Genomic DNA, 19,691 nt, shown 5'->3' on the forward strand with positions numbered 1-19,691 from the left:
GCTGTAGTATCCATTACGAACTTCAAATACAAAATTTGAAACAATTCTGGTAAATAATGTCGCTAAAATCATCAAAATACCGCATATCGGGAGGTATTCTTATATACGAAAACGTGAACCTACATAGCTTATTTTCAATACCAAAAGTCCTGCAGACATAATACGCATTTGAGTAAATTTTTATCAACTTACTTCATTTCGTTCGGAAGCTAGAGTGATTTCCACAGACGGATAGACGGACGGATATTGATAAATCTACATAGAATTTTATGTTGATATATGTACTTTGTGGGGTCTAAAATGTATATTTCGAGGTGTTACAAACGGAATGACAAACTTAATATACCCTTCATACTATGGTGGAGGGTAAAAAAATTTAAAAATTATGTCGTATTGTGTAATGTGTTTTTATTCGGTTACGAGCATAACGAGTTGTCTGATGTCTATAATTCCCTTCAACCGTTCACTATTTTCGATGTTATTGCCACGACTACTCATTACATGGTAATGAGTGAACATAAGTTATTTTCCTGGCAGTTTATACTTGGGGAAAAAATCATAATTTTTATTTTTTATAAACTAGTAATGGCATAAGTAGTAATTCGGCACTTCGTTGGAGTCAGTTATTTAGTTCGTGTGGATTGCTGGTTTACCACACTTATCTACAATTCATGAATTTGTCCACAATGCCCTAAATTCTAATTAACTTAGATTTTTGTCCATCATTGCCTTCTTACGAAATTTCACAAAGTCATTTTAGTTAAAAGCCATTTCAATAATAATAATATAGGTTCTTTCATTTCCCAACATCGTCATCTTCTTCATTCTGGTTATTGTAATGACAAAGAAATAATGATAATAACAATGACACTTAACAATGGAATACGGCCAAGAAATGAAAAATAACCCAATTAGAGGTGGGCGTAAAAGAAAACTTGTAGACCGTATTACTCTTAACCCCATTTTTGTTTTGCTTTAAATATCTGTCTCATAAAATATTCTTCACCAGTGTCAGATATATTTGTATGTTTGTTTTTTTTTATGATGGCATTGATCTTTTAATTTTTTTTTGTCCCATTGACTTTCTCTTTCACTGATTGCTTTGTTGTTTGGATATTTTTTGTAAGCTAAACGTAAAATATATAGGCTCTCAATGATTCATCATTCATTGTTTTCTTACTGATATTTATGGTCGGACGATTAGAGATCTTTCATTTTTGTATTGATTCTTTTCAGTTGAGTTAAGCTTTAACGATGATTATATATTTTTTGTTGGGTTATTCGTTGAGATGAAAGTGACTATCAGGCGATTCTATGATCACTCTCTTCATAAATAGCATGAAATCGTTTTTGTGGTAGTAGTAGTTGTTGTTGTTGTTATTAAGCGATCAGTTTGTCTTGGCGAAAGGTAAAATGATTTGCTTAGGGGCGAAATATAAAATAATTAACAAAAACACATGTTAACCTTATGGTGAAGTTATTTATATTAATTAAGCTTTTAGCACTCCTACGGGATGTGGAAATATTCTTGTTTCATTAATTTCCTGTTCCCAACAAAATTTATGGCAAATTTTCTATTTTCTAGAAAAAAAAAATATTAAACCTAATAGCCTGTTCAGCAAACTTGTTTTTCTTCCAATTGCAAGGTAAATGAAAGACAAATAAATTTTTGGTTTTCGTACGTAAGTACGGAGAAGGAGCTTTTTTCTATAGGCAAATTTTGGTCCAATTAACTTCAAAAACAAACAAAGCGAAATGCCAAAATAGACAATCAAACCCCACACTAACCCCACGCAAATTAGGCGCCAATTGGTATATAATTATGACCTGAGAGACTAAAAAAATCAGAAAATTCACTGGCTGGTCTTTTTCAAGCTCAAAACGGTTTTATTCTGACCCTAAACCTGACTCAGAGAAAAATTTCGTGAGGTCTGCGTCATAATTGTGAACTGTAGCGTGATTACAAATAACAAGTGAAAAAAACATTAATTTCGGCCGGCCCGAACTTTTAATACCCTCCACCTTAGGGTAAAGAAAACATTAGAACCAATTATGACCTACAGATACCAATTTTTAGACATATTCGTGGGAAAATGTGGCAAAAATCATCAAAATACCGAATATCGGGAGGTACCGCTATATAGGGATATACAATAATGTGGACCTATACATACAATGTTTCGCCACCGGAGATAAATCCCTGAAAAATGTGACAAAAATCATCAAAATACCGAATATCGGGAGGTACCGTTATATGGGGGCTATACCAAAGCGTGGGCCTATACATTTCATGCTTCACCACACGAACTAGGATCCGTTATGACCTACAAATACCAATACCGAATATTGGGAGGTACCGTTATATGGGGACTAACCAAAACGTGGACCGGTATATCTCATTTTCAATACCTATCATCCTAGACACAATACAAATTATTCTGCTAAATTTTGACGCTCAACATCAAATAATGTGGTCTGTATCGTGATTTCAACAGCCAGACAGACGGACAGAAAGACAAACATCGTTAAATCGACTTAAAATTTTATGCTGATTATGAATATATGAGGTCCACGACGAATATTTAGTGATGTTACAAACGGAATGACAAAGTTAATATACCATCCTTTCCAAGGTGGAGGGTATAAAAATAGAGAGACGGACGCACATAGCTAAATCGACCCAGCTCGGCGAGATTGGCAGATACATATATAAAATCGGTATTAGCTAACCTTTGGCGGATTAAGTTGATTTTTCCGCCACCCTAATTAAAACTTTGATTTAAGATGGAAAATCCAAAACCGGCGCCTGGACATAATCCCCACGGTCATAATTCTCATTGCAATTATTGGGATTATTATCTTTTTTCGGTCATAATCCTCATAATAAAATGAGGAGTACGACATTTTTTTCTGGGGACTACTTATTTAATATTATTTTATTATATTATAAAAAGTAGTAAACATGGGCTCGCTTTAACCGGTGCTGGACATACCCAGAGGGAAAGCCTTTGGACATACCAATTATTATTGGGGTAGTGTCCGCTAAATTCTGGGGCTTGTGACCCTTTTTTTCTTGGATTTAATCCTCATTCCATTATGGGGGTTCGGTCATAATCTCCAAAATATTGCGGGATAATTCTATAGTAATGGGTTTGCACAATACGATTGGGTGTGGGAAAAAAATTGAGTTTTCTTCTCGTAGTATGTCCTGCATCTAAATTTCATTTCAAGTAGACGGCCTTTGACCGGGGCTTGAGATTTTCTCCTCTGAGTCTGTCCCGCACCGGCTACTGGGAATTAAAGATTTCTAAAATTAATTATTTTTGTAAGTATTCCAGACTGTATGCTCTCCATGGTAATTGTGTAGGTTTTGGAAGCGGTTATGACCCAAAACGAGCCGGACATAATCCCCATAATTGCAATGGGAATTATGTCGGACATACCCAAAGAGAAAGTCTTTGGACATACCAATTATTATGGGGGTATTTTCCGGTATATTTTTTTCTTGAACACAATCCCCATTTCATTATCAGGGTTCGGCCATAATCCACAGAATGTTGTGGGCATGAATAATTCCTATAATAATGGGTATGCCCAAAACGATTGGGTGTGAGAAAAAAATTATAGTTTCCCCTTTTGATATGTCCTGCACCTACATTTCATAATTTTTTTGAGTAGCCGGCCTTTGACCATGGCTTGAGATTTTCTCCTCTGAGCACCGGCTACCGCGAATCACAGATTTCTATGACCAAAAACAAACCGGACATTACCTCATAATTGCAATGGGGATTATGCTCGTTGGTATTATGACTGGGCACAGACACGGCACAGCCAAAACCAACAGACGCAATAATTTAAAAAAAATAAATAAATTTTCTTTTTGGAAACATAAACAATTTTTTGACAGTAGGGCAATCGTTGAAATGAGCTTTTACTCCTTGATCATCTGGCTACCAATTGTTTGCCTGCCATAAACAAAGGTAATGTGAACAGCCTATAAGGCATATTGGCAAACTTAATTTCAATACTACAAGACATCATAAACATAAATTGCTCAGCCTGTTCCATTTGCGAATTATACATAATTAGATTAGCCATGGTCAAAAAATAAAATAACATTCCAAAAAAATTAACCCGTTTCGTGTGACAATCTTTCACACATTTTTTCACACCTATTTCTCTTTTAAATAATTAAAATCATATTTGGACACAAACACGCCATCATCGTATCTTTCATTATGTCGCGCAATGGCCGGTGACAAGCCCTATTTTCATTATTGGCTAAACAAAAAACAACACCACAAAAAAAAAAAAAAAAAAGACGAAATCTTCCCACAAAATTATCCAAAGTTTTAAGGCAATGAGGTGAGAAATTATATCTACAATTGTCCAATCCCCGTGAAGGGTGCTCTTCACCTGTTCACCTACCACAACAATCGAATGCTGGCTAGTTATATTGCCAGCGTTGTAACCATTGCAGATGTTATTTTTATTTGGGTCAATATTTATGTTTGTTACGTTATTGTTGTTAGTTTGGTTTGGTTTGGTCAGTAACTAACATAGCAACTAACCTGCGTAATATAATTAGACCAACAATTTGTATGGCCAATAAGAAAAAATAAAACAAGAAAACTATGTTAGTTTAAAGTAATTTAAGTGTTTAACCAGCAATCGCGGCTATAATCACGTTAATGGGGAAGGGGAAAGGGTTATTATATAAAGCTAATTGAATATTTGAATGGTGTAGCATCTATATGAAGACTTAGGAATAAGGGTCTACCGGAAATGCAATTATTACGACCTTAATTTTAAAATATCTAAATTGAAAATATTATGACCATCAAAAAAAGCATTTCCGACATAACTATTTTAGATCGCTTTCCCAAAAAAAAAAATGGTTTGCTAAAATCGCATTTTTTAAAAATGGGTATGAAATTTGATAACAAACAGAGATCATAATATTTTCTACCTTCTGTGGCAGAACATTGTCTATATATGGCCACGTTTTCCCTTGGCCCATAAAATATACCTTTCGATATTGGGCAGTATCATGAATTTAGGCTCAGTTTCTAGTGAAATAGCTTAAAACTCGACATTTAGATTTCATTTCATATTCGATTCTATATCCTGTAACAGTACACTGTATATACAGGCCAATATTAAACTTAAAATTCAGTTTATTGATTCCATAATGGATTTCCTGCTTATATTAAAAAATTTATATATAAGTCAAAGTTTTCCAATAGCACATATCTTTCCAAAATTTGGAATTTTGATGACTGAAGCCAACATTTTTCGAACATTCGGTATTTTAGTGATTGTTGCCGTATTTTTCAATTGATTTGCCCAAAATTCCGCACATAAAGTTAGTTTGGGTACCTTACCCCCTGTATGGCCTATATACAGGGTGAGATGAAAAATTTTAGACTGCTGTCATTTCTAAGCCACGTCCGACAGCTGCTAAAATTATTCCAGTGACAGCTCATTTTATTGATTACAAGCGTACAAAAGCATTTTGGTGAAAGTTTTCCAGGACAAAAAAATATTCGTGATGAAATTCAAGCGTGATAGTGTGTTTTCTTTATATTTGGCTGGAAAACCACAAGTGGCTATCGTCAGAGCACTCCAGCATTTAAATGTGAATAAAACTTTGTGTCTCGTACAATCGCTCGTTAACATGATACTGGTAGCGAATCTCGATGTCAAGGAAGTGGCCGAAAAATGGCTCGTGAGCTGAACATATCGCAATGATCCATTCGGCAAATATCGAAAGATGAGCTAAGGGTGAAGCCATTGAAATTCCAAAAAGTGCAAGAAAAAACACCAAATTTTGGTTTTCTCCGAAAACATTCCTTGTCCATCAGTTTGTAACAAACAAATGATCGTGGTTACTTGCCAAATAGGTCAGCTGAAAATGTGCACCTTGGGTTGGCCACCAAAACTCAAGCGTCGGCCATGGTCATGGTGTGAGCCGCCATAACAGCCGATGGTCGCTCTCCGCTCGTGTATATCGTACGTGGCATCAGAATAAATGCCGAATATTATCGCGAAAATATTCTGGAGGGTGTATTAAAGCCTTGGGCACGCAAACTTTTTGGCCGTAAACCTTGGACATTCCAATAGGACTCAGCACCATTACACTCAGCACGCGCCACCCAAGAATGGCTACAAAATGAGGTTCCTCGCTTCATTTCCAGCGCGCAATGGGCACCAAAATCTCCGGTTACCAATCCGTTGGACTATTGTGTCTGGAGTATTTTGGAAAGCTAGGTTGCCACTAAAAAATAGGAAAGTGTCGATCACCTCAAGCAAGCGTTTCGCCGGATATGGGGCAAAATACCGCATAGTAACATTGGGGCAGCATGTGACGGTTTCATTGGCCGTTTGAAGGCCATAATTCGTGCCAAGTGTGACCAATTCGAACAAATTTAAACTTATTCTAAAATTTGATGCTACTTCCGATATTTTTTGCTTTCATTCAATAAAATTAAAAAAAAAATGTTAAAAATATGGCGTTTGACTTTAATGCAGTTTTTTTTTTATCTCATCTGGAGGTTCAGTTCTAGGTATAGCCCTCATATTACGGTACCTCCTGTTTTAAATAGTTCAAAGGTTTTGGTCCCAATTTATTTGTGGGTTGCAGCAGAGACATATATGAATGCGTTTAAATTGTTAGCACCTAGCTTGTGGTCCAATTTACAGTGTTCTCAGCACAGGGTAGTAAGTAGGTCATTTAAAGCCACCTTCCAATTTTGAGTAAAAATTCCAGTACACGCTTTTGTACATGGTAACCGCTATGGACAGATGTGGAACCCACATAAATGTAAGGTTATGTCATGGGTTAGACACCCGACTGATAATGCACAATATCTTTAAATGACTAATGGTTCCACTGTCACGAGAGCCATGCTTTTTCTGGAACAGCTCCTTCCATTTCGAAATAAAAATATTTCCCTATATGGCACATACGGAATGCATATTCAAGGCTCAGTGAGTACACAATTAAAAAGTAGCCAAGGGCGAGCTCTACACACCTGGCTAAGACACTTTAAATTACAAGGAAGATTTTCTGGAGGAACATTAGAGCACTTTGAAAATCACTGTTTTGGATTTTCAGTACTATTATCGAAAGGACAATTTGAATTATGATTTCGATTTTTTTTCGAATATTTTGTAATGGACTATTTGTAATTTCAGGAATACTATTAGAGGAATACTAATTTGAAAACATTTTTAAGAACTTTGAGAGCCATTAGAAATTATATTGCCAAATTATATCAACAATTTGAATTTATGATTCAAGCATTTTTAGTTGATTCATCAAAATTGCAAACATTAAATATTACAACTTTGACTTTGGCCTTCATGGGGAATTTGCCATAATTATTTCCAAATTTCATTTTTAAAGTCTTTTTTTAAATCATGCTCTTTTCTTAAACTTCAACCCCCACAAATAAATATTTATAAAGTGCTAATTTGAGAGCCCTATTCATGTACTTGATTACAACTAGCCACCACCCGAACAGGCGAAAAAAATTAAATAAACATTAAAAATCTTGAACAAATGCCAAAATATAAATAAATTTTGTTGTTTTTGTTATGACAAGTAAAACGAAATAGTGTCAACAGCACAATCACCGCCACCAGCACTATCGTCATCATCATTGTCATAAATGCAGGCAGTCAATGTAATGAATGAATTAACTGTCATCCCTAATGATGCGCCACAATTTAGCCAATGACATGGTTTTGCGTTTGAACAACAACTACCATTATTATTTTTGTTTGGAATTTTGGTGATGTAATTCGGTTGTGATAATTTGCGAAAAAAAAAAACAGCAAAACAACAAAATCGCTTACCAATCATTAGCAGGGCCGCTGTAAAGTGTGAACTGGGAGGTCCGGCCAAACCGGTGGCGCCCAATGCAGCACCACCCAAAGCACAAGCCACACCGCCCAAGGCGACAACAGCTATTAAGGCACGTAGCGGAGGACCAGCAAACCATTGACCGCAGCAACCTTTGCCCGAACGTTCCGAGGGTGATCTGGAAGGAAAACCAAAAAATGTGATGTTAATAACAAATTACTTTGAACGGACATTTAGTATTATAAAATACAAGAAAGTAGGTGTTGCAAGTTATTATGGCAAAAAAAGTTTTGGATTTTATATCAAAAATTAAATTTAAAATTTAGAAGAGAACAAGAACAAATAGTTTTATTACAAGAGATGAAAAAACTGCAACCATTTTCAGACTGTTCGCATTTCTAAGCCACTCGTCCGACAGTAATTAAAATTATTCCAGTGTCGGCTCATTATATTGTTTACAAGCGTACAAAAGCATTTTTGTGAGAATTTTCCAGGAAAAATGTTATTTGTGATGGAATTGAAGCGTGATAGTGAGATTTCTTTATATTTGGCTGGAAAACCACAAGTGGCTATCGTTAGAGCACTCCAGCATTTAAATGTAAATAAATCCTTTGTGTCTCGTATCATCGCTCGTTACCGTGATACTAGTAGCGTAGCCAGACGTCAAGGAAATGGACGGAAGAACAACAACAGCAACATCAGCAGAAATGGTTAAAAAAGTAAACAAGCAACTTGATTGAAACCAGCGTCGCAGTGGCCAAAAATCGATCGATCGATCGATGAGCTGTGTATATCACAACATTCCATTCGGCAAATATGGAAAAATGAGCTCGGGGTAAAGCCATTGAAATTCGAAAAAGTGCAAGAACTTACACCGCAACAGAAAGAAAATAGAATCAAAAGAGCTAAAGAGTTGCTTCGTTTGGCGGAAAGTGGTTAACTGCCGAATTTGGTTTTCTCCGATGAGAAAACATTCGTTGTCCAGCAGTTTGTAAACAAACTAAATGATCGTGTTTACTTCCGAAAGAGGTCAGCTGAAAATGTGCACCTTCGGTTGGCCACCATAACTCAAGCGCGGGGCATGGTGATGGTGTGGGCCGCCATAACAGCCGTGGCATTAGAAAAAATGCCGAATATTACCGCGATAATGTTCTGGAGGGTGTATTAAAGCCTTGGACACGCAAACATTGCGGCCGCAGACCTTGGACATTCCCACAGGACTCAGCACCATCGCACTCAGCTCGCGCCACCCAAGAATAGTTACAAAATGAGGTTCTTCGCTTCATTTCCAGCGCACAATGGCCACCAAAAACTTCGGATACCAATCCGTTGGACTATTGTGTCTGGAGTGTTTTGGAAAGCAAGGTTGGCACTAAAAATACCAAAGTGTCGATCACCTCTAGCAAGCGCTTTGCCGGGAATGGACCAGAACACCGCAGAGCAACATTCGGGCAGCGTGTGACGATTTCAATGGCCGTATGAAAGCCATAATTCGTGCCAGAGGTGATCAATTCGAACAAATCTGAATTTATTCTAAAATTTTATGCTATTTCCATCCTTTGTTGTTTTCATTCTATAAAATAAGAAAAAAAATGTAAAAAATATGTCGTTTGGCTTTGTTGCAGTTTTTTATCTCATTCTGTACACATTATTTGTGTAGTATGTCAAAGGACATGTATGATTTGAATCCCTACATTATCCATTATTTTCTATTATTGATTTCCAGTGATGCTAGGTTTTAAATGCATCATAGCCTTATTTTATGTCATTCTATATGCAGGGTGTCCTTTTGCAGTCTAGCGGCAGTAATATGAGAACAGTTTCCTTTTTTCATATAAATATCCTTTTAAAACTAGCTTTTGTTACGATTTGCAAAATTGATTTCCATCTAAGCTATCACCTGTATTACATAATTTTCTATTCGATTGACAACACCTGTGCCTTAAAAAGGGGTTTGCAAAGCATTGTTTTTCTTTCTCACGACCATAATTCAGCAAAAAAAAATGCAATTTCCCACATCCCTTTCTCTCTCTGTTTTTCTGATAACATAAATTCTATGAAATTTTGAAAACAATACCGAACAATCAAGAATTAGTCTAAAATTCGTCTGAATTTTATTGTAAGGTGTAAATTCATTCATACAAAAAACCAGGTGGAATAGTAGAGTACTCCTACCTCCTCCTTCCATAACTCACATTCCTCTTACAACAATTTTCCAGATACTCCCCCTCTCAATGCTGGATTTTCAGTTGCAGTGTCGGAAACAATAAACTATAACTGAATGCCAGACATGACTGCACGTCTGTCTCGATTTGGTTCGCCGGCACAGACTGAAAATTATTGTTATGCACCGTTAGGTTTCCTGTCAAGGATAACATGCAGACAAACCGACACACGGACGGTCACACAAACAAATGTACAGACACAGACAACACTTTGCCAGACTTCCAGTCATCCTGCCAGTCAGCCAACCAGCTACTAAGTACAATCATAGACACCAACTTTGTCTAGATTCGAACAATTTTCCCCAGCCACATTCTCTTTACAATTTCAATATCTGTTTGGTATAGTTGTTGTTATTGTTATGATTTCTTTGGTTCTACCTGCATATTTTGATTTTTTTTTGCGAGAGAGTAAAAATATTAAACATCTGTGACAATGATTTTATGTTTTAGCCATAAAAGAATGAAAATATTAAACTCTAGTCTTGTGCAGATAATTTGAGCGGATGAGTTCAAGCTTGTAGGGAATGAAACATTTTGAGTTACACAGATATTGAACAGCAAAAAAAAAAAAAGATGACTTAAAAGTTTTTAAATAAACCTAAAGTTTTCACAGTAGCTTTTGTACAATCTTCCTGTTTGCCGAACAACAAAAACTTGGTGATGAAAAACCATCGGAGCTATAATTTTTGATTTTTTAAAGTTCATTGTGAAGCTCGTTCTTCACAAAATATGAAAACTATGAAAATATTTTTGAAATAACATGAGAGCGAAATAAATCAGGTTAAAGGAACATTTCCTGAAAAAGGAAATAAAGGACTATTCCTGGATTTTTAAAAAGTATTTCCTTATGAACAAGCTGTGCCGCTAAGGAAGTTGTTATAAAGAAATTGTCAACAAGCTGAATTGCATGTGGATTTTTAAAGATTTTTTTTATTTTTTTCTAAGAATTATTATAAGTTCTTGGGACCCATATTTGTCAAGTTTTTAGAGAATTTCCTGAAAGTCTATAGGATATGGAAACGTGTATTGTTATAAATGTTTTCTAAAAGAATATAAAAGATTTTATTTACCATTTGAGCCATGACCTACGATTTTTAGTGATATATTTTGAGAGATTTTGGATAGATTTTTCTCAAGAACAAGGACTATTAGAGGTCTTTCAAAAAGGACTTTTAAAATTATTTTTTGAGCCTACTGGTGAAAACTTTTTATTTCAAAATATTGTTCAATATCTAAGAGAATTATTATCACGAGAGCTGTACTCGTGGAGCTCTTAAGAAAAATGTTACACTATAACCGTGAATATTTTCTAAGGTATTATCAGAGCTATAATCATGGATTTTAAAATTATGTTTTCAGAACGACCTCGAAAGCTGTAATTGTGTATTTTTTAGGAATTTTGAAGGAAAGATTATCCGAATCAAACATTTCATGTATGATTTGAAGAAAATTTTCCTAACGGATTATTGGAGCATAATCTGGAATTTTTAAGCATATTTGCTAAATGACCGACATTAAGGAAGTGTATGGAAGAAAACAGCCACATCAGCAGAAATAGTTCAAAAAGTAAAAAAAGAGACATGATCGATTAATCGAAACTTACGTCGCAGTGGTCAACAAATGACTCTTGAGCTGAACATATCGCAATATTCCATTTGACAAATATTGAAAAATGATTTAAAAAAGTGCAAGCATTTACACCGCCACCAGAACTCAAGCGCCGGCAATGAGCGCCAGTGATGGTGTGGGCCGTCATAACAGCTCTCCGCTCGTATAAATCGACTGTGGCATCAGAATAAATGGCGAAAATATTCTGGAGGGTGTATTAAAGCCTTGGACACGCAGACATTTTGACCGCAGACCTTTGACATTCCAACAGGACTCAGGACCATCGCACTCAGCACGCGCCACCCAAGAATGGTTACAACATGGGGTTCCTCGCTTCATTTCCAGCGCACAATGGCCACCAAAATCTCCGGATATTAATCCGTTGGACTATTGTGTCTGGAGTATTTTGGAAAGCAAAGTTGGCACTAAAAATACCAAAGTGTCGATCACCTCAAGCAAGCGCTTCGCCGGAAATGGGCCAAAATACTGCAGAGCAACATTCGGACAGCGTTTGGCGGTTTCGTTGGCCATAATTCGTGCCAAAGGTGACCAATTTGAACAAATCTAAACTAATTCCAAAATTTGAAGATATTTCAGACATTTTTTGCTTTCATTCAATAAAATTTAAAAAACAATGTAAAAATTATGGCGTTTGACTTTGTTGCAGTTTTTTTTATCTCACCTTGTATATTGAATGTTTTTAGTACAATTTTTAACCAAATTAGATGTTGTTGGGCTTTTTAGGTTGCTGAATATTTCAAACGATTCCGGAAAATATCTAATATAGGATTAATATTTGGTAGCCCTCATATGAAGGTACCTTCTAATTATTTGGGATACTAAAGATATAGGCCACAATTTTTGCACGAAATAGCTATAATTAGGTATTTGGTGAATGAAATTCAAATTTTTTCATCGACTTCAATATTAAAGCATTGTATTTGTAATTTTGCTTTTTGGATTCTATTAATACGAAAAAGGGTCTCAAGAAAAGTTTGATATATAAGACCTATATTTTGACTGTGCGGAATTGGCTGTAATTTGATATATTGAGATCATTATTAATACTACACATTGGCTTATAATTCTAACTAATTCGTAGATGCCCACTGTATGTCTGTATATATGTTAAAATAACCGCTGTATAAACCTATACCCCAGATATTGGTGTTTTAAAAGTTCTAGCCACATTTTTTCACTGGGCTATTGGACGATACCATTTTGGTCAATCTCAAAAAATTAGTAAGTTCGGCCGGGCCGAACTTTGAATACCCTCTACCATTTGGAACGAATTTGGAAATAAAATCTTAAAAAAATTCTGTTTAAATTCTAAAAATACCGAATATAGCCGTTATATTGGTGTCTATGCGACGTGGACCCACACAGGCATTGTTTGTCTTAAGTCATTATCAAATTCAAATTCAAAAATCATCAAAATATCGTATACAGGGAGGTACCGTTATATCGGAGCTATGCGAAGACCTGGACCAGCATAGAGAATTTTCTGTCATAGGCTGTAGCATCCATTACGATGTTCAAATACGACATTTCAAACAATTTCGGTGAGTATTGTACCTCAAAATACCGAATATAGGAGGTACTGGTATAAGGGCCCTATACGAAGACCTGGACCTGCATAGACAATTTTCTGTCTTAGGCTGTAGTATACATTGCGAACTTCAAATACCAAATTTGAAACAATTCCGGCGAATAATGTCGCTAAAATCATCAAAATACCGAATACCGGGAGGTACCCTTATATTGGGGCTATACGAAGACGTGGACCTGCACTGACAATTTTCTGTCTTAAGCTGTAGTATTCATTGCGAACTTCAAATACTAAATTTTAAACAATTCCGGTGAATAATGTCGCTAAAATCATCAAAATACTGAATATCGGGAGGTACCGTCATATGGGGGCTATATGAAAACGTGGAACTACATGGCCCATTTATGAACTTAAACTGACTACTGAAAAAATAAACATGTGTGCAAAATTTTAGCCTTCTATCTCAAACGGAATTACAAAATTAATATACCCTCCATAGCATGGTGGAGGGTATAAAAAAAAAAAAACAAAAAAAAAAAAAACTTTGAAATCAAAATGTTTGACATATTTTAAATGGGACTTTTAAATTCAGTTTTGTTTTATTTGAAGCTTGGAAAAAGTTCATTTTTGAAGTAAAAGTCTTTAAAATTTTCAAATCCTTCCAAATCTTACACCCTTTAAAACCCCTACAGAATTCACTCATTAATTCCGTCACTGACCTTTTAAGAACATCGCCCGACCTCCAACAAAAGATACTTTAATAACAAAATAAGATATCAAAAACAAGAGAAGATATAGTGCATAAAAAAAGATAAATATTAATATAATGATTAATGTCTGCAATATTTTTTGTTAGTTGTCTTTATGTTTATGATGCTGGATGGAGATGACGGTAAGGACGATGATGACGATGGTTGGCAATATTTCTTATAAAAATCATAAATATTCAAATTTTATTACAAACTAAAAGAAAAATTCCTAAATAAAAACAATTATTTTAATATCTGCAATGTTTAGACAGACTCCTCTGACAGCAGTTGGAGCTTCTAATATTTGCAAAAAGCAAGCAAACTGACACACATACACACAAAGGCTGAGATATAGACAAAATTACAACGGCACCTAAATAATATACAAAGGTCCTTGGAGCATCAAGGATTCATACCATGACACCATCGTAGTCATCATTCATAATTCATTTTTGCTTTGAAACATAGAAAAAAACAGCAAGAGCAAGAAGCAGGAGAAACAACAATGCCATTTGGTTGTAAAAAGAAAAACATCAACAACAATAACAAAATCATGTCTATGATAAATGATAATTTTACTTAAGAAACATTTTTGCTTTGCTCCCCATTCATACTCTGCTTGGGAGCCTTGCATTGCTGCAAAGGGTCGAGGGGATTTTCTTTGTCACCCAGGATCGAATGCCTTTGGGCCACGTTGACACTTTCTTCTCTCGCTAACCACGGAGCTACAGTGTCAACATACTAACACAGAGTCATAAATTTCCCATGTACATGTATTCAGTTGAGAGTTTTCACTTCTAAAAGTTCCAAAACATAAATAAAGCGAATTTCATTTGAAATGAGAGGTAGTATTTGTTAGACATTCATAAATAATGGTTTGGGTTTTTGGAGAGATGGTTTGTTTAGGATATTGAAAATGGCACGAGCATGAACAAGTGAATAATTAATGAAGAATAAGTGAATGAGAGTGGGGGAGCAGAAATTGAGACGTGAAAATATATTGTCACATCTGTCATCAGGTGAAATGAATTGCCTGCCTATATCAATAAAGTTATGTGAATAATTAATTTCAGCTTCCACACATAACCCTAGCATAGTAAATTTCATTGGCTTCAGAAGAAGAGAAAAATATTATATGAGAGGGAAGAGAGAGGGAGGTTCTTAAAGTAGTAAATTATGGAACAAAGCAAATATCTCTATTTCTTTTTAGACGGACATTTGTTTGTTTTGCACTTAGCCTTATGACTATATTTGACACGGTCAAAACGTTCTTCATAGAAATTAAGGTTCCCCCATTTTGGACTGTTCAAGGAAAAAATATTAAATTTTTTGAAAGTATCAAGTTGGAAATTTTTTGTTGACATTTTTAAAGCCTAAGACCTATACTTACGTACTTTTCACGTGGATTTTTGAAACATTTTTCTAAGGCTTAATTGTTTCGGTTTAATAATATATTTCTTAACGACTAAATTTTATGCTTTTTTGAAAGGCTCAATTTTTCAATGGCTAAATCGTAGATTCTTAAAACTATTTTTGGGGACTTAATCGTAAATTTGCTTTAATATTTTAAAGATTTATAAAATTTATAAAAAAATTTATAACTAAATATAATATTTCTTAAACATTTTCAGGGACTGAATGATGTGATTTTAAAAATATTTTATAAGGACTAAACCGTGGATTTTTAAAAATGGTTTTTAGGAACAAAATCGTATTTAAAAAAAAACTCAATAAATGTGTACAATATTTCCTAACAACATTTAGAGACTGGACTAAATCGTGGATATTTAAAAATAAAAAAAATAAATAAAAAAAATAAATAAAGGGTCAAATCTAAAAATTTTACAAATATTTTTCAAGAACTAAACAGGAACTATCGTGAATTTTTAAATTAATTCGAGGATTTTTTAGAAATATTTGCAAGGAATAATTTTTGGGTTTTGTTGAGTAAACACTGGATTTTGTAAATATTTTCAAAGAATAAATCTTGACTTTTTCGAAAAATATGTTTCAAGGACCAAATTTAAACTTTTTTAAAATATTATTCAAGGACTAAATCTTAGATAGTTATGTATATTTTCAGGGATTTAAAATTCTTGACAATGGCTAAGCCACAAGTTTTTTAAAACGTTTTTAAAGGAAAAAACAATGGATTTCTTAAAACTATTTTTGGGGACTAAATTGTAAATTTGTTTTAATATTTTAAAGATTTATAAAATTCATAAAAAAATAAATAACTAAATATAATATTTCTTAAACATTTTCAGAGACTGAATGATGTGTTTTTAAAAATATTTTCCAAAGGACTAAATCGTGGATTTTTAAAAATATTTTTAGGAACAAAATCGTATTTTTTTTAATAAAAAAACTGAATAAATCTATACAATATTTCTTAGCAATTTTCAGGGTTTTTGTGAGTTTTTAAAAAATTTTCAAGTGCAAAAAACGTGAATTTCTAAAATTATTTCGATGATTTTTTTTTGGAAATATTTTTAAGGACTAATTCTCGTGGTTTTAAGTATTCTGAAAATAACTAAATTTTAGATTTTAAAATTATTTTTTTTTTAAATATTTCTAAGTTTCTTTTTAGAAATATTTTCAAGGACTAATTCTGGTGTTTTGTAAGTATTTTTAAAGGGTCAAATCCAAAATTTTTAAAAACATTTTTCAAGAACAGTGGATTTTTCAAATATTTTCAAGGTTTATATCGTGAATTTTTAAAATAATTTTTAGGATTTTTTAGAAATATTTGTAAGGAATAATTTTTGGGTTTTTTAAGAACTATATCGTTGAATTTTAAAAATATTTTTCAAGGAGTAAACTGTGGATTTTTTAAATATTTTCAAGGAATAAATCTTGATTTTTTAGAAATGTAGAAAAATATGTTTCAAGGACCAAATTTAAACTTTTTTAAAATATTTTTCAAGGACTAAATCTTAGAAAGTTATGTATATTTCCAGGGATTTAAAATTCTTGACAATGGCTAAGCCACAAGTTTTTTAAAACGGTTTTAAAGGACAAAAAAATGGATTTCTCAAATATTTTGAAAGTCTAAAAAAACTCAAAAAAAAAAAAAAAATCATTGGAATCAATTTGGAATTTTTCGAAAAATATGTTTCACTGCCTACCTCAAAACTTCTTTGTAAAATATTTTCAAGGACCAACTCTGATTTTTAAATATATTTCCAGAGACTTACAGTTTTACTCAAAGGCTAAGTCGTAAATTTTTTAAAAGGTTTTTGTCGAAGACAAACTCGAAGATGTTTGAAGAATATCTGTAAAGGACTAAATTTTGGAATATTTGTTAAGAACTGAATCGGTCATTTTTATACGACACATTTTAAAAGGACTAAATTGTGAACTTTTACCTTTTTTCCAAGGGACAAATCATTGATTTAAAAAATAAGTTGTTTATGGTTCTTTTTGGGAATAAACTGTGGATTTTCTTGAAAAAACTTTTTGGAATATTTGATACAAGGTCCTAAACGACAAAAACTGTTAATTTTTGAAAATATTTTTTCGAGAATTTCCTCTTCAGGATAACTCTGATTTGTAAGATAATATGTAACAGTTATTTGGTTTTTATACCCTACACCACATAGTAAGGAGGATATTATATCTTTGTGCATTTGCACTTTTGAGGATCTTAATAGAATCACTTTCTGATTCGATTTATGCATGTCAGTCCGTCCGTCTGTCCATGTATTTTTGTTAACAAAATTCAGGTCACATTTATTATCCGATTAAGATGAAATGTTCCAAACAGTAGTGAGAATTGCTTCACATTTAGATATAGCTCCAAAATATATGTTCAAACGATTTCGGAAGTGTCAAAATTTTAGCACTTCCAACCGAATTCAGCCTAGAAGCAAGCAAATTTGGTGAAAATCGTTTCAGATATAGCTATAGCTCCCATAATTGTGCTCCAAATCGCCTATATCAATCCAAATGACCAAAATTTTAGCACTTCCGACCGAATTCAGTCTAGAAACAACAAGAAACATCCGATTTGGTATTGCAAAAATTAAATTTTTGAAAAATATTGGCGGGAACTACTAGGCGAAACATTTTGGACATTTTAAAAATATTAATGAAAACCACCAGGCCAGGAATCGTTTTATGCAACATTTATTATGCAAGAAATTTTCTTCAATATATGCGTAGTGGATTTTGTGGAATATGTAGTGGAATATGTAGAAAATCGTGGATTTTTTAAGAATAATTTTTAAAATTTCTTTGGGACAAACTTTGTGGAATTTTAAGAATATATTTTGCAAGGTGCTCTAATACAAAAGCATTGATCATTTAACGATTGCTTTTAGCAAGAACTTTCTAGACTAAAAATCGTAAATTATTTAATCGTTGAAAATTTTCGAGGATATCCTTGTAAGAAGTAATGGAGTTTTCAACAAATTAAAAAAAAAAATAATTGGTGGCTCTTTCCGAAACCTAGGTATTCCCTGCCGTACCCCCTGGCAAACGTTACCATCGTTGTTTTTATAAAAACAAAAATAAAGGGATAAAGCCTGACCATTTTGCAACAACAAAATACTACGGTATCCCGAACAAACAAGCCAACACTGTTGTTCCAAAAAAAAAAAAAAAAAAAAAAAAAAAAAAACAATTAAAAAAGTATATTTTGTTTGAAATATCATCCCAAAACATTTAACAGAGTTATCAGCACGGGACAATTTTAAATACATCCTGGAACACCATTTGTGGTCTAATCTAAGAAATCATGGAAACTAAGGTCTTTTTTTTTTTTTTTTTTTTTTTTTTTTTGATACGAATACTCGTGTATAGCCATATAAATACTTTCTAAAATGTTAATTTTTTATCCGAAAAAAAGTGATTATCAGTGGATAATGGCCAAAGATTAAAAATTAATAAACCAAAACGTTTACACGCCATTCGATAGTAAACTGTTCAAGAAAAATAACAAAAATACCGACAACCATTGAATAACTTCCTATCACTCAATGAATGCTCTTCTACCACGCCACATAGAGTATCGTTTTTTCACCATTTCTTCTCCATCTCCTCTTAGCAAATGACCAGACATTAAGAAACTACAAATTTTCCAACAGCACGCGATAATTAAATGGTCATAACTTACAAATATATCGTAAATCTAGCAATTATTTAAGAATTTCTGTAGTTTTCATTTTATACGACTTTATATTAGTTTCAGTTCTGTTCTTTGCCCACTACAATTTGTAATGTTTTGTTATTTTTTTATGTAGTGAATAAATAACAAAAAAAAAAAAAAAAAAAGAGGCGTTGAGTATTAAATTGAATTTAATTGTGTACTTTGTCCTGTTCATTTGTTTATGTGTGTGTTTTTTCTGGCATTGAATGAGGTTGGGGGTGTCATTTCGTATTTGCCAGAAGCTCAAAATATGTAGCAAAAATTCTTTGTATTCATGATGCGACAATAAAGCAATTAGCAAGGATTTGTTCTGTGTGTGGTGAGGAGACCGCCAGACCTCCACCGCTGGTTTGTCATTAAGAGTCTCTTTGTCTTCTGTTAAACATATTATCTTCTACTTATGTACATTTGTTAGTGTATTAGATTGGTTAAAATAAAATTGAAAAGACTTAAGAGGCCTGCGGAGGGGTACCCCAATCAACAAGTCATTACCACAAAAAAAAATGGGTTACCTAAAGATTTTGATTTTGAAAAAATGATAACT

General features: G+C 33.6%; 1 protein-coding gene across 1 annotated transcript in view; it reads right to left on the minus strand.

Moving 5' to 3' along the window:
• Nucleotides 1-19,691, minus strand: part of LOC101897390 (platelet binding protein GspB) — a 245,925-nt gene that overhangs the window by 26,716 nt on the left and 199,518 nt on the right. Inside the window, exon 4 of the mRNA XM_005177435.4 lies at nt 7,861-8,045. Within this exon, the coding sequence (XP_005177492.2) occupies nt 7,861-8,045 (185 nt within the window). The remainder of the gene's footprint in view (nt 1-7,860; nt 8,046-19,691) is intronic.

Source organism: Musca domestica, unplaced genomic scaffold, assembly GCF_030504385.1.
Source record: "Musca domestica strain aabys unplaced genomic scaffold, Musca_domestica.polishedcontigs.V.1.1 16, whole genome shotgun sequence".
NCBI lineage: Eukaryota > Metazoa > Arthropoda > Insecta > Diptera > Muscidae > Musca > Musca domestica.